Source organism: Cyprinodon variegatus, unplaced genomic scaffold (assembly GCF_000732505.1).
Source record: "Cyprinodon variegatus isolate N-32 unplaced genomic scaffold, C_variegatus-1.0 Scaffold39, whole genome shotgun sequence".
In the NCBI taxonomy this organism is placed as follows: domain Eukaryota; kingdom Metazoa; phylum Chordata; class Actinopteri; order Cyprinodontiformes; family Cyprinodontidae; genus Cyprinodon; species Cyprinodon variegatus.
In genome coordinates this window covers 1201939-1216722 of record NW_015150492.1, presented here as the reverse complement: position 1 = coordinate 1216722, position 14784 = coordinate 1201939, and the positions used below count along the sequence as shown (strand labels likewise).

The window sequence follows — 14784 nt, the reverse complement described above, 5'->3', positions numbered from 1 at the left end:
AGTATTGATCCAGTCTTGAATGAGCTGACACCACATGTATCGTCTGAAGTTGTGTCATCTGGTACGGCGGCTCCAAGGAGGAACAGGCATCTTAAATGAGAAGGGGGGGAAAAAAAACGAAAATTGTAGCCCAGCTTCAGAAAATATGTTGGACTAATTACTTCTATTCTCTCTTCTCTCCTTAGAGGGCTTAAATGTGTACAGTGTTTATTCTACAAAAATTATAATCTATGAAATTAGATTTAGTTTTCATTTTTCTTCTGAATCTTAAAAAATCCTTAGTGTCTTTCCTAAATTAAAAGAATATATTGAATATATTTTAAATATAAAGTAAATAAAGTTAGAGTTGGGTTTGTTCCAGTATTTGAATTAAAGTGTTTGTTGATTGCGATCATTTGCACGAGGAAAGTGGGGCATTTTGGGGACTTATTTCTAATGCAGAGATTTTTTTTCTCTCTTTTCATGGGCTATAAGCTGTTATGCCAAACACGTCTTCAGCGTCAGAGCAACCATATGTTTGCGCGCAGCCATTAATCTCTCGCTGCGTGTTGATTGTTCCAGTTCTGCTCTGTCCTCTCCAAGTTATTCTCCTCACTTCCACTTGTAATAAGGAAACGCTGACCATCACGCAGATGGCTGTCAGCCAGGCGAGAGCGGCAGAAGGGCCCCGTCAACCCCAGCGTTCGACAAATGCAATTAAACGTGTGCATGCTTTCAGCTCTCTTTCATCCAACGAGAGAATCTGATGTATGCAGAACCCGGAGGTGTCACTGTACCAGTCAGTGACAAATTACAGCCAAAAACAACAGGATGGGCTGCAAGTCCCACTCTCTTAAGGGACTTTTGGGATTTCTCCCAGGATGACCCACTTCCACCACCTTTCTTACTTAACGCCTACACCTCATTTCCTCCTCCATATAAAGTAACCGTTGCATACATTTGAATGTTGATTTCTAAGAAAAAATATCTCTCAATGTACTTCATATAATCCTCATAGCAGATAAATAAACCTGTCTGAATTTTAGCTCTCATCAAATCTATGATGAAGAAATCAGAACATCTTTAGGTAAAGAATAAGTTTCTCTAATTCACATTCAAAAGTAAAATCTCAAATGAAAGCCTATTAAAAACATTTTTTCTTTGCATTAACAATAGTTTTTAAAGTTCCTTCTTAATTTACCTTTTTTCTCCTGCTTTTACCACAAATAACTCAACTGCAATGCAGCAATGTCTGCATTGTTTATTAGTATTAATGTCTGCAAAACTCAGTGAACATGGCAGAGATTCCAGCAATGTGGACTTGAATTGGAGTAGCCGTTTACAGCGGCGAGTTTGAAATGTTAATCTGCCTTAATACAGTCGCTACAATCATTCACTGGGCAGCTGTTTGACATAAAGTAGAAGGTTTCACCCAAACCAATGGCTTAATTTGACATAATTTTCTTATTTCTGCTGAAGAAAACCATTGTTTTTTTTATGTTGTCAACCTGTCTTGGAGGTGAAAAAAACCTAGAAAGTGATATTTTTACCCATCGGGAGGCCGTTTATTTTGTAATAGCTTCAGGCAAGACTCTGATGTGGCTTTTTGTTGAATAACTTGCTTGTTTAAGTCTTAGCTCCCTCCCCTCTGGGCGAGCCACAAATGAAATTACCCTGAAGTGCCCTCTGAGATGTAAAATCGACAGCATGCGAGCAAATGCTTTCTTTGTAACAGTGGCGACACGTGGTGAATGTGAGATCAGGCAGGAGGGGCGAGGCTGCCATCAAATTTAAGGAGTGCACCTCTGCATTAAGTAGCTGAAGATGGCTGCAAGCAATGCAGGTGCGTATAAGCCTCTGTGCAATGAGAAAGGGTGAGAGAGAGCGAGAAAGACTGGGATCTGTGTGCTACGCTGTACGTCTCTGCAGCAGTACACCAGCCACCAAAGCGCTATCCGATCTAAGGTGCTGACTGCCTGCCCTTTCCATCTCTGCCCCACTTCCTCTGCTCTCCTCCATACGATGCTGCTTCATCTTTTCTTATGAAGTAGATATAGGGTAAGGCAAGAATCCCCAGAAAACCAGCCATCTTAGTTCATACTGTCCTATTGATGCACCTTCCTTCCCTCTAAACGTCTGTCTCAGTAGTGTGATGTTTTCATTGACTAAGCAACTACTGGCCTTTTCTCTCTTATTACCTCAGCGTAATGTCGGAGGTCCTATTTAACTTAGACAAACACTCTAGTGCGTGCAGTTCAGCCGTATAGGAGAAATCATCCGCCTCCTTTTTTGTCGCAGTTCAAAAATATGCCCTGCATGATTATTCAGGGTTAAACAAGGTCAGAAGTTTTCCCTTAAGCGCTGTCACTTTAATTCCTATCCTGGGTACACTGTGTACGCAACAAGACAGGAGCTACTAAAGGATATGACTTACAGGTCTTGTTTGATGTTCATTTTGTTGCTTTTGCTCCCATCAGATAACACTGATGTACTCTCAACACCTTAATGGTAGAATAAGCCTTATATTTCTATTACTTTTGCACCTCATGCTTGAATTCATGGCCTCAGGCTTGAGCAGGAAGTATAGGAAGAGATAAAGGATCAGGTGTAAAGAGATAAATGGCCTCATATATTAAAACAATACTGCAATGCAACTGAAACCACCAAGTGGGGTTCACAAATGTAGGATTTCATCTCTTCTTTTTAGAAATATTCCTGTTTTTCCATCGAAGCAGATCTCTTTTTCTTTAGCTACGATCTATAGAGTGATGGCTCTGCCTCCTCGGTTTTCCTCACATATCCTTTAAATGACCTTTAGTGCCAGACCACCGCCTCTTTTCAACAGACCACTTCTGCTCAACAGCACTGTTAAAGCACTGGATATTTCCCCTTCCTTATCTTCTGTTTCTATTAGCGGAAGAGACTCGAGTGAATACAAATAAATCTTGTGTAATTACCATTATGGCTGTCAGTGATGGACACTTGAGCGCAGTGTGGAAGGAGGTGTGGAATTACTCTCTGACTAAAGGAATGGGAGGAAGACGTCTGCTTTAAATCTATTTTACATGTTGGTTTCTTGCTGTTAATCCAAATATGCCTGTCCCATGTTTGAAATGCTGCTACTTCACAGAGACAAATCTGACAGAGACAAGCTGAGCCTTTTCAAATATTACACCAATTTCTCATTAGATCGTATTGAATTGTGACACCATAGATCACATCATTTTTCTTTAAAAATACTAGCGGGGGCACTGTTGTTTTTGACAGCCATCTTAGATTTAGTCTTAGTCTTCAGGACGAAAACTATTATTAGTCTTACTAGCATTTTTAGTCATTGCGATATGTCATAGTTTTAGTCGGTTTTAGTCAGTTTTATGTTGCAAAAAAGTTAACCTTTACAATTTTGAGTAACAACTAGGTTCTTTACCAGACTGCCCACACTAGCCTAGATACTACAATTGCTGGGTATAGAATGCTGCCGTCCAGTTCATCATTGCTGTTGGACAGAAAACCTTGATTTCTAGAATTCAAGTCAATTTTTTTATAAATTACTGCCCTGCTTTATGAAAAAGTGTCTCACAATAGTTGTGAAAATAACAGATCCAGTTCAACACATCATATTGGTTAAGCTAACAAAATAACAGATAAGCTAACAAAATGTACAATAAAGGAATGGTTTTAGACATATAAGCAGGGGTTGAAGTATTCCAGCCCGTAGTGATTGCCTGTGGGTAAAAAAAATAACTTCAAAATAAATTGACAGAAAATCCATTTTTAAAAAAGACAATCAAAATCCCTCTTGCATTTGTCAGCCAATGGTAGCAAAGGAGCGTTCTGGAACTAACAGTATTAGCCAAACAGAAGAAGAAGAGGGCGGGTGCTGTTTGTGGTTTTGAAGCGTGGTCTATGCTATGTAATTCCACTCCACAACGCAAGAGGTTGTGGCGTTGTTGTTTTGTAAATAGTGCCATTGTCGTTTTTCCCAATGGCAGTCAAACAAAACAAGCCGGCAAGGTACCAAAAAGGAAATAAGGATAAAGTAGAGTGGATGTAGATTTGACCAATAAGAGGCCTCTGATTGGTGGAGGCAGCACTCTCTGTTGTCACCTGCAATTTTGGAGAGGTGCAGCGGAGTGTCTGCATAGTGAGCGGGGACGTCTCTGCGTTCACTACAACACGTACGCAGACGACCTGGTTTCGAAATACATCAGCCTTCATTCACACTAGCTATAGATGCACTTTAGCCATCTTCTGGCTATTTTTGGTATTGGATTATCGTCATGAAAAAATTAGCGTCAACGAAATGATTTCATCATTGTCATTGTTGACAATGTTTATTTGTTAATATTATTTTTTTCTTCTTCTTTTTTAGACTTAGGATGTTGTAAAGTTTATATTTCGGGCTGCTACTGTCCACTGCGTACTACGTTTCTCACAAAGATGTTGGATTATGGTTGCTGTTATAAATGGAAATTACTAAATTTTCAGAGATTATCGCCCTCTGCTTTTAGCCTGTAGGTCTCTCTATCACCTTTTCAAATGTATCCAAATTGGGACCTAAACTAAAAAGTAAAGTTTTAAAAAAAAAATTAATAAAACAAAAACGATCAAATGGAGACAAAAAGGGGGAAAATAAGTGTTTTGAATGCATTGTCAAAGGCAATATGTATTATTTTATATATTATCCTGACATGTTCAACCAATTACGTAGAAGTGATCTTGTCAATAAATAGGGGGCGACTTTTGAGTAATCTAATCTCAGCATAGAGACAGGAATTAATACTCTTACATGGCATTGTGCACATTGTAAATGAGAAATTTCTGATACATAATTTTTAGTACTGACTTTCTAGACTTGCACCTCACAGCAGAAAGCACTTGTGGGAAATTTTTTTAGGATTTCTTTCTTATGCATTGAAGCTGTTCGTACAGCTCAGCTCTCACCTCTGTCCTATTTGTGTGTTTGCTCCATAGTGCCATGCGTGTGCTGCTGTCCAAACTGCCGAGGCCGTGGATTGTAGACGAGAAGAAGGACGACGGTTACACCGCTCTGCATTTGGCCGCACTAAACAACCATGTGGAAGTGGCTGAGCTCTTGGTGCACCAGGTAGTAACCCCATTTTAAAAAGAAGCCTTCATGCCTGCTTATTTGTTTAATTGATTTCTGTTAGCGTTCAGACATTTTTTCGTGTTGTCATAGAAAATAAACACTTTTAACCCTAAACTTACTGTATTGGTTTTATCAAACAAAAGATAAATAAACCTCTCCTTTTTTCTAACCATGTCTGATTAGGATGGGTATAAAGCTGCATTGCTGCATTAATCTAGCCTGCATCAACCAAGCTTAAACTTCAGCCAACAAAAGACTATAGAAAGCAGCCCTCACTGCACTCCCTGCAGCCGGCAAGCTGTAGACCGATTGAATCTTCTTTAACTGCCTTCTTTTTATTGAACCCATAAGGTTCACACGGCCTCCAGGGGTGTCCTTTAGTGCTGCTCCGCTCTCATATCCTCTTTCTTGCTCAATTATAAGTTCAAGCTCTTCCTTTTTTCCCTTCAGGGATTGCAGGTTTAGCTCCCTAAAGGCTGACACATACAGGAGTTTACAGAAAAGTCACCTGATCAAGACTAAAACTGGGTTAACGAGGATATTGTGCAAGGCAGAAATGTTGCTGCAACATCCCAATGCGTTAGCGTTCACTGTGCAATCTACCTTTCAGCAGGGGCAGACCCCCCCCGCCTCTAAGTTCCTGCAATGGGCTTGTTCGCAGTGATGGCTCAGCTTTCTATTCAGAAACTGCACCACGCTCCTAGGTGCACTGCAGATTCCCAGCCAGGCAGGCAGTCAGTCAGTCTTATTACGTTGGGATTTTACACACCGTCTGATCACAATAGTTATCTTTCTTGCACATCTCCACAGACGGCGTGTTTGCTGTTGAAAATGAAAATCCTGTGCAGCAGTTTATATTTGTAGGATGCTGGGTCTCTTTTTCTCTTGTTCACCTGGTTGATACTCTGCCGGTCAGGAGGACAAAAGGTGCTGTCAAGGCACACAAAGCCTGAGCAGCTGTTTCCCCTTTACCTGCTGAAGTGATATTTCTTTACATGACAGAAAGAGAAATTGCGTTTCTTTCTGTTTATTTATAGCTCTAATGGTTTTCTGATTTTTGTACACATTGGGTGATTAATGTCCACATAAGCAGATGTTTTTATACTGACATGCTTCTGTTGTTTCCACATCCCAGGGCAACGCCAGCTTAGACATCCAGAATGTTAACCAGCAGACAGCATTACACCTCGCAGTGGAGCGCCAGCACACTCAGATAGTTCGGGTTAGTGTTTATATTTCATCTCTTATTCTGGTCTTCTCTGTTCTTCTGATCTTTAAATGTCTTCCTTGTACTACCAAAAGGTACTGCTGTCTTGATTTATCTGCTCCTTCCCTCTCCTAAACACAAAAGGCAGTAGAACTGCATGATTGCAGCTCCCTGTTTCATTTACACGGTTGGATGTCCTGCCTCAAAGAGGCTGAGGAGAATGCTCTTTGAGAAAATGTGTTCTGGTGTAGCGTTGGATTAAGACTGCCACGTTGCCATCTTGTGGGCTCAAAACAAAAGTACACTCCATAATTAGAGGCTAGTAAAAACTGAAGAAGCTCACTGTGTGGAGCGGCACAATAAATCAGATTCATGGTGTTTGCACTGTAGCATAAAATAAAAGTTGTTCTGTGCTTGTTGCTTGAGTTCCAGCCTAATTGCCAGTTTTTGTTTTGTTGTTTACATCTTTTATCTTTTTATAGCTGCTGGTGCGAGCAGAAGCTAAGCTCGACGTCCAGGACAAGGACGGGGACACGCCGCTTCACGAGGCACTGCGTCACCACACGCTGTCCCAGTTGCGACAACTCCAGGATATGCAGGATGTCAGCAAAGTGGAGCCGTGGGAACCCTCCAAGAACACGGTACATTCAGTTCCAGTTTTACCTTTCCTCTTTACTGTTTTAGACGTGTCATAGAGCTTCACCCATTTAAGATTTTCAGGAATACAATTTTAACTAACCTTTAATCACAAGCTTATAAAAAGAAAAGGTATTAGAGTGCATTGAGAAAGTTTTCCCTCTTAACATTTAATGATGTTGCATTGAGACATTACTTAACATTCAGTTTGAAAGCGAGGTTTCTGCTTTAAAAGGTTAGTAAACAGAGGCCATCTATGATTGATTGAATCTCTGTAAGTCAATCTTTTATGTAAAGACTTCAGAGTTTTCTCTTTTTAGGAGAGAATTAGAGGGTAAACAGGATCATGAATACCAAGGAACACGACAGACAGGTCAGGGAGAAAGTTGTAAAGAATTTTAAACCCGAGAAGCAAAAAGAAGCGCCAACTTTAAATACCAACGCATGCCACACTTTTCAGCATAGATTTTAAAACATGTGCTATAGTTCTGCACTGATTTTTTGTTAGGATAAGTCCAAATAAAATTTATGAAAATTGTTGCTTTTAAAGAGAAAAAGTGTTTATACACATTAGGATAAAAGATTTTATTTTAAGGATACTTTTAAACAAAACAAAAAATAGGTCAATGTGGCAGCTCGAGGTTACTAGTAGAAATAAAGGAATGCAGCTTCTCGTTATCATCAAAACAGATGATTAGAAAAATGCATGCAAACAAATAGGTGGTGCGTTTATCTTTGGTCTTGCTGCATCTATAAAATTCCTACCTTTCATATCCTGCTACCTGCCTTTTCCCATTAGGCAGCTCACTGAAGCATCATGTCATTGTTTTTGGCATTTATCATCCGGACGATTGTTTAGCGTTGTCACAGTTTTCCCTCAGTTCACAAACTTAGACTAAAACACAGTGTGTGGCTCGCTGTGAGGGATGATGACAGATTCCTGTTTAGTCAGAAAGCTCACAGTCTCCATCACCACTTCAATGGACAGCTGAGTCTGCACCAGCCCATCATTCAAGTGGAAGCATCCAGCAGTTGGCTGGCTTTCTGCTTCGCCTCCACCAGGCCAAATGAATCCTTTGTAGAGGCCAAAAGAGGGCATGTCAGACTCAAGCCCTCTGCATGTTAACGGTACATCATTAATCGCTGCTGGGAAGACTTTAAAGCCTTGAGTCAGCGACAGATTTTTCCTTACCTGTCACCTTCCGTCTCCCACCCACTCGTTTTTCCGCCTTCTCTCTCAGCCCCTCTTTCTCCCCTCTCTGGTTCTCCCTCAGGGGAGCAGAACAGACAGACAGCGGGCCTAATTTGAGAAATGTGTAGTTGGGTCACACTCACATAGTCCTGCCCTCCCTTCAAGATGAGAATTGAATTAGCTGGCCCAATGGCTACATCAGCAGAGATGTAAAAGCTACTGGTTGAGGAGAATCAAACATGGACGGTAGGAATTGGTTGAGAAAGGGTTCATCTGTATTTCATTCCTGGGAGTAAGGGGGTGAGTTATGCAGGGACCAGAGATTAAACTGGTTTACATGGTTATGCTGCCTGACATCTTCCACTCCTCAGATTAGCAAAGATATATTAACCTCATTTCTACTATAAGATAGGAATCCAGAATATATGCACAGTGCTTTGCAAAAAAAAAAAAAAAAAAATCTGAATTTCTTCACATTTGTTACAATCGCATAACTTGATGCACAGCATAATACTGCCACCTCTATGCTTCACCTTGGGTATGGTGTCCACAGAGTGATGCACTGTTAGTTTCCCACCATGCAGGACTTTTTATGCGTGTTCATCAAAAACCTATAATATTCTCATATCTGAGCAGAGCACTTCGTTGTTCCGCAGCTTCTGGCTAGATTACGTGAGTGAAAAACGAATAGCTGTCCTGTCAACAGTTATCGTATCTGAGCTTTGAATCCCTGCAGCTCTACCAGTTACCATGAGCCTCCTCGCTGACGGAGGACCTGAGGTTTTCATTTTCTGAACAAAGATTGATCGAATGTGTTCTGTTTCATTCTTGGTCCTTATGATGCTGCTTGTTTAACGCTGGAAAAATTCAGTTAGCAGTAAATACATTTTTCTTGAAATTAGTGTTTTCCCTGAATTTGCAAAAGTAAGCAATTGGAGTAAAATTATGTATTTTTAAAATCAGAAAAAAACACTTTTGTTTAAAATGCATGATATTTAAATATATTATAAAATAATGCAAAAATACTTATTCCACTGGCCGGCCATCTTATTTAAAGGCTCAAATGAAGGGAAAATACATGTACACAGTCTGTTGGTGGCACTGGATTTTATTTACATAACAGATATAACCTCTATTTTCAATTTTCCTTGTGCTTCACAGTTTTGTGCTTCTTTGTTTATCTGTCCATTTAACTTTAATATAATGCATAGAATTTTGTTACAGTTCGTAAAAATTTCAAAACTTATGGACAATAAATTGATATCAATCTGTGTCGAAAAATATTTTTTTCAATAAAGATGATATGCCTGTTCTGGTTTATATGAATACCAGAACAGTCATGTCAGCTTTATTGAAAAAAATATTTGTATTTATTTGGGCTGAACAATTGTACAAAAAATCCAAATTGGACTTATTTTCAGCCAATATTGTGATTTTTTTTTTTTTTTTGATTTTTTTTAAAATTTCAAATATTCTCAGCAGGATCTAAATGTTTCATTGCTTTGCATGAAAAAGTGTTTACTTCTACTTGTATACTTGAATCTGCGTGTTGACTTCAACTCTGTTCCCTTTGGGTAAACCCATTTTAAGCATATTAGCACCACCCAAAGAGCCGGAGCGAGAAATGGAGTCTTTTACTCTTGTTAAATGTAAATGTAAAATTGAGTGCCTCTGAGATTTAAAAATGTTTTTTTCTTAAACTGAGATTATATTGCAAATGCAATTAATAACCCAGCGCTAATTTTAATATAAAAGCGTATAATGAAAGCATTCATCATGAGCTGATGTCACAAGGATATATGTTGTTTTATCTGTTTGTTTTTTGAGGCAAATGGTTATAAAACGTTAAAAGGAGCTTTATAAACTTGGTAAAAAAAAAAAAAAAAAAGGTCCTAAGTTTGTGTAGGCAACTATTGAGGACTTTTTTGGTGGTCTTTTTGAGGCTTTTAATTTGTCAAGATAAAAAAAAGAGACATTGTGATATAAGTCCTTATCCGTTAGCAACGGATTGACTAAAAGGTCTAATTGGCAGAATTGATCCGAGGTTGGTGCAATACCAAAAATTTGTACTCAAGTAAAAGTATGGTAGCACTACTTCAACATATTTTTACTTGAATTAAAGCAAAACAAGTAGCTGTCCAAGAAATAATTCAATTAAAAAGTAAAAAAAAAAAAAAAGAAGTATTTTAAGGTTTTTAAGTACAGTATTACTATACTGTAAGTACGGTATTACTATTTAAAATGATGTAATCAGATAAACTAAAATCTAAGCTTATATGAAAATTTCTTTAGTTTTTAAGACTGAAAGAAAGTCGTTTATACAAATAAAAAAAAAGTAACTGGAAAATTAACTTGGCTAAAAGAAACAGTTCTCAAAATAATTTTAACTATGGAACAGTTTCTAACATTTCATAATGTATTTATGATAGAACAGGCTAAACTACCTCTAGTGTGAAAATATATAAATCTTTTCTACATATTACCTTGACCTCTAGAAGTATCAGTAGATAAAAGTACCATTAAAACAACAAGCATTTTTTTTTTTTTTTACAAAAAGAATACTGTCTGCTGAATTTTAAGTCAACATGTGCTTGTTTTGGATGAAGTAAATTTACTCAAAGTTACCTAAAAGTGCAGTCTTGTTGACAAGTACTCAAATAAATGTAACTGAGTAAGCGTAAGTAGGTATTACCCACCTCTGGAATGTGTCTCAGACTTTATCTTTTTTCTTCTCTTCCTGTCCGATACCTTGCAGTTAATAATGGGCTTGGGCACCCAGGGAGCAGAGAAGAAGAGTGCAGCATCCATCGCCTGCTTCCTGGCAGCAAATGGAGCAGACTTGACCATTCGCAACAAAAAGGGCCAGTCCCCTCTGGACCTCTGTCCTGACCCCAGCCTCTGTAAGGCCTTGGCCAAATGTCACAAGGAGAAGAGCAGGTAAGTGTCCCAGGAGTTGGTTGACATTTGGGGAAATGCATTTAACGGCTTTCTTGCTGAGAACTCAACAAGAAGATCAATATCACTCTGGTCTGTACGGTAAATGTGTGTTATACCCAGGAGAGGGTGGGCTGAACTTAATGTAAAGAAAAAGCAGGAAAACTCAAAGTATCGACTGAATCTTTCATGCCTATTGACCATGTAACCCTAATAAGACAACGAATGGAATAATTTCTTTTGCTTTTATCTTAACTTGTAGCAAAAATAAAACACTTTGCTAATTGGAGACTTCTAACACAGTCATGTCTGTAATTACTCCCACATTAATAATGCTCTATTCTTAATGTTCCAGCGGCCAGGTCGACACCCGTAGCCCATCTCTGAATAGCAACATTGAGTCGCTGGAGGAGTGTATGGTTTGTTCAGACATGAAGAGAGACACCCTGTTTGGGCCCTGCGGACACATCGCGACATGCTCGCTCTGCTCGCCACGAGTCAAGAAATGTCTCATCTGTAAGGAGCAGGTTCAGTCCAGAACAAAGGTAATCTTAAACATTCTGGAGATTCTAGTCCAGGAGTTAATGAAGTAACAACTGCAGGAATCGAACATATCAGTGAGAGTTTTAAAATACATATTTCAAATTAAATAACTGTGCTTTACTTGGTTTAATAAGATGAATCTACCCATAAGTAATGCAAATGCTTCATGAATTTTTATATAAAGCCTTTGATGCTCTCTATTACATTTTACACAATGTAGTTAATACTCAGCAGGCTACTTTGTATTGATGAATGTACATCTAATTGCACTATTTCACGATGCGGGGTCCCGCAGGGTTGTATTTTTGGACCAGTTTTGTTTTACACATGGACATGTATAGAATTCTAAGATCGATATTAAATTAAACTCCATGTTGTTAATTCTAAATATGCTGTCTTCACACAAGTATTTTTTTTTTAACTTACTAAAAAAAAAAAAAAAAAACATCAAATATGGTTAAACTTTTCACAGTCAACAGTTAAACAAAACCTGTTATTTGCAAGCTTTATTAGGGCATTGACTGACCAAAATCTAAGTATACATGTTGTTTAAAGTACAGTGATCTTTAATAACCTTTAAGATATTTTTATGCATTGTTTTATAGGAGTTCTCTTCAATTGTTGCATTGATATAACGCTTCTTTATTTAATTACTTACAGTACTGATCATTCATACTACACATAAATATAATTACAACTTACCTTCTAATTACCTATAAAATTCCTTAGCGGTCATCTTTATCTGTTATATTTTTGTGTATTTTCAATATAACTACCACATAAGTTTTTAGTTTTTTTTTCTCAACAGCAAATTCAGTTTTGATGTTTCACCTGTGTTTACCAGCCACCTGTGTCTACAGAAACATGGTTAAAGCTAACAAAAGTTGTGCGTTCTGTATCCCTCTCCAGATTGAGGAGTGCGTAGTCTGCTCTGACAAAAAGGCAGCTGTGTTGTTTCAGCCCTGTGGTCACATGTGCGCTTGTGAGAGTAAGTCGCCTCTTGCATCATCACGCCATAGCCTCCATCTTGCTACTGGTTGCAGCGGCTTTGCTCCAACCTTTAGATGTGAACATGTCTGTTTTCTGCAGACTGTGCCAGCCTCATGAAGAAGTGCGTACAGTGCCGGGCTGTGGTGGAACGCCGCACCCCCTTTGTCCTCTGCTGTGGAGGGAAAGGTATGGAGGATGATGCCGCTGATCATGATGATGATGATGATGATGATGATGATGATGACCTTAGTGAGTGAATTTTCAAAGTGTTCCCTTTTAATCCATCCATTTTTATATTTCCTTTCTTTCTCATTCCTTTGTTTCCTAATTCACTTTTAGTTCTTTCAAATCAGTCATCTAGTTTCTTTCTCTTTTACGTTTATTAGCTTTGCTTTCATTTTATTTCCAGTAGTGGCAAAAGACACTAAACTTAGATCAATTAGACTAATTTTCTAGGCTAACACTGTTAAATCTTCATGTTTTTATCTCTGCAATCACTCTAAATGCTTATTTAATATATCAGGTGGCCTTTGTTGCCTTATGTTAAATCTCCAAAATAATAAATAATTTTCTAAACAAAATATTTTCAGGGTTTTTGTTGTTTTAAAAAAAAACTGCGTGCATTTAGCTTCAGCATGAGTGTTGTTTTAATTTTAGCGTTAAAGTCAACTGATGATAAAAGTATAACCATAATAAAATAAAAAAAATAAAATAAAACTGAGTTCACCAATAGAAGATTGTAGAGTCAAAAATTATACATACAGGTTTCAAATATATACCGTAATTTTCGGACTATTAGCCGCACCTGAAAATATGCCGCAGAAGCTAAATTGCATGATTTGTACATATACAAGCCGCACCGGACTATAAGCCGCAGGTTTTTTATGTTTAACACAAACTGTCTTGCGCTCGCAATGTCCGTCTTTCTCGCTGTCGTTCTGTCTTGTACCACTCGCGGTAGAGGACCTCCACATTCCCACACACGCGGCTACCGTACTTGTGTGTTGAAGCAAATGTGACGCCAACATGATGGATGCTAAAATCCATAGATTTAGGTATTGTCCTAATGGCCGCATTGTTATATAAGCCACAAGGCCGAAAAAGTGGGGGAAAAAGTTGCGGCTTATATTTACAAAATTACGGTATCTAAATGCAAGCGAATATTTGTTTTGGTATCCCTTGGAAAGTGAATGAATAATCCTCTGCTTTTTGTAGTCATAAACACTTGGGCAGAAATCTTTATGGATATTTGACCGCTGTTTTTATTCTTGCTTGCTTCCTTATCAGGGTCCATAAAGTTTCAGTGACAATGTGATCATTCCAGAAGTGCAATGTTTTAGGTTTCTTTCTTTATTTAAAAAGAAGGCTTGTAAGATTTTTTTTAGGGTTATTGTCTGGTCTAGACACCATTAAATTTCATTTGAACTGTGTATCAGGAATACTTACAATAAAACAGACCCATATGATGATGATGCTACCAACATGCATTGCAGGCGATTAAGTTTTCTTATGTGAAAAATTCTGACCTTGACTCCACTAAGCCAAATATATTGTTTTTGCCAGGATTTCTCTATTTGTTTGCAGCTTCTCCATCCATTGTGATTTAAAAAATGCTGGCTGTGCTATGTGGAGTGAGACTTGTATTTCAGCAGCTTAGAATCCAGTCTAGGGCTGCAACTAATGATTATTTTGCAAATCGATTAATCTTTCGTTTATTTTTTTTTTCCATTTATTGATTAATAATCGGATAATCGAAGGTTCTTTAAAGAAGATTTTTTTTTTATGATGCTGGTGATTTATCATGCTTAGGGCTCTGAGCCGTACAAATTTAACAGATTGGATGATAAAGTATTATCTCAGAATTCTTCAACGTTAGCTCAAATCAATGTGGATGGTTTATTTTGACAGAATGAGCTTTAGGACCTGTGGAATAAGCCAGTTTTTTTTTTAAAGGTGACCTTGTTATTTATTCCACTTTGGAAGGAAAATGTTTCAAATGCATCATTTAGGGTTTAAAACAAATTTGACATTCATGCCCTTTTTGATTTACATGGTTACTTTGAAATATTTTGAATTAAAATGACATTCCAGTGTATGAAAATAGGTGTTCTTATAACCGTATAGCCTCGCGAGACCATCCTGATCTCGCGAGCTTTCAAGATTTCGCTACCGTATTTTCACGACCATAAGGCG

General features: G+C 38.1%; 1 protein-coding gene across 4 annotated transcripts in view; it reads left to right on the top strand.

The window, feature by feature from the left end:
* Window positions 1-14784, top strand: part of mib1 (mindbomb E3 ubiquitin protein ligase 1) — a 68802-nt gene that overhangs the window by 47834 nt on the left and 6184 nt on the right. For 2 of the 4 annotated variants that reach the window (XM_015369902.1, XM_015369901.1), the window contains exons 13-19: window positions 4954-5086; window positions 6225-6311; window positions 6779-6937; window positions 10880-11061; window positions 11414-11603; window positions 12511-12589; window positions 12691-12777. In XM_015369902.1, the coding sequence (XP_015225388.1) occupies window positions 4954-5086; window positions 6225-6311; window positions 6779-6937; window positions 10880-11061; window positions 11414-11603; window positions 12511-12589; window positions 12691-12777 (917 nt within the window). Of the gene's footprint in view, window positions 1-4953; window positions 5087-6224; window positions 6312-6778; window positions 6938-10879; window positions 11062-11413; window positions 11604-12510; window positions 12590-12690; window positions 12841-14784 lie in introns of all 4 variants that reach the window. The other 2 variants (XM_015369900.1, XM_015369899.1) reach the window with 1 other exon arrangement.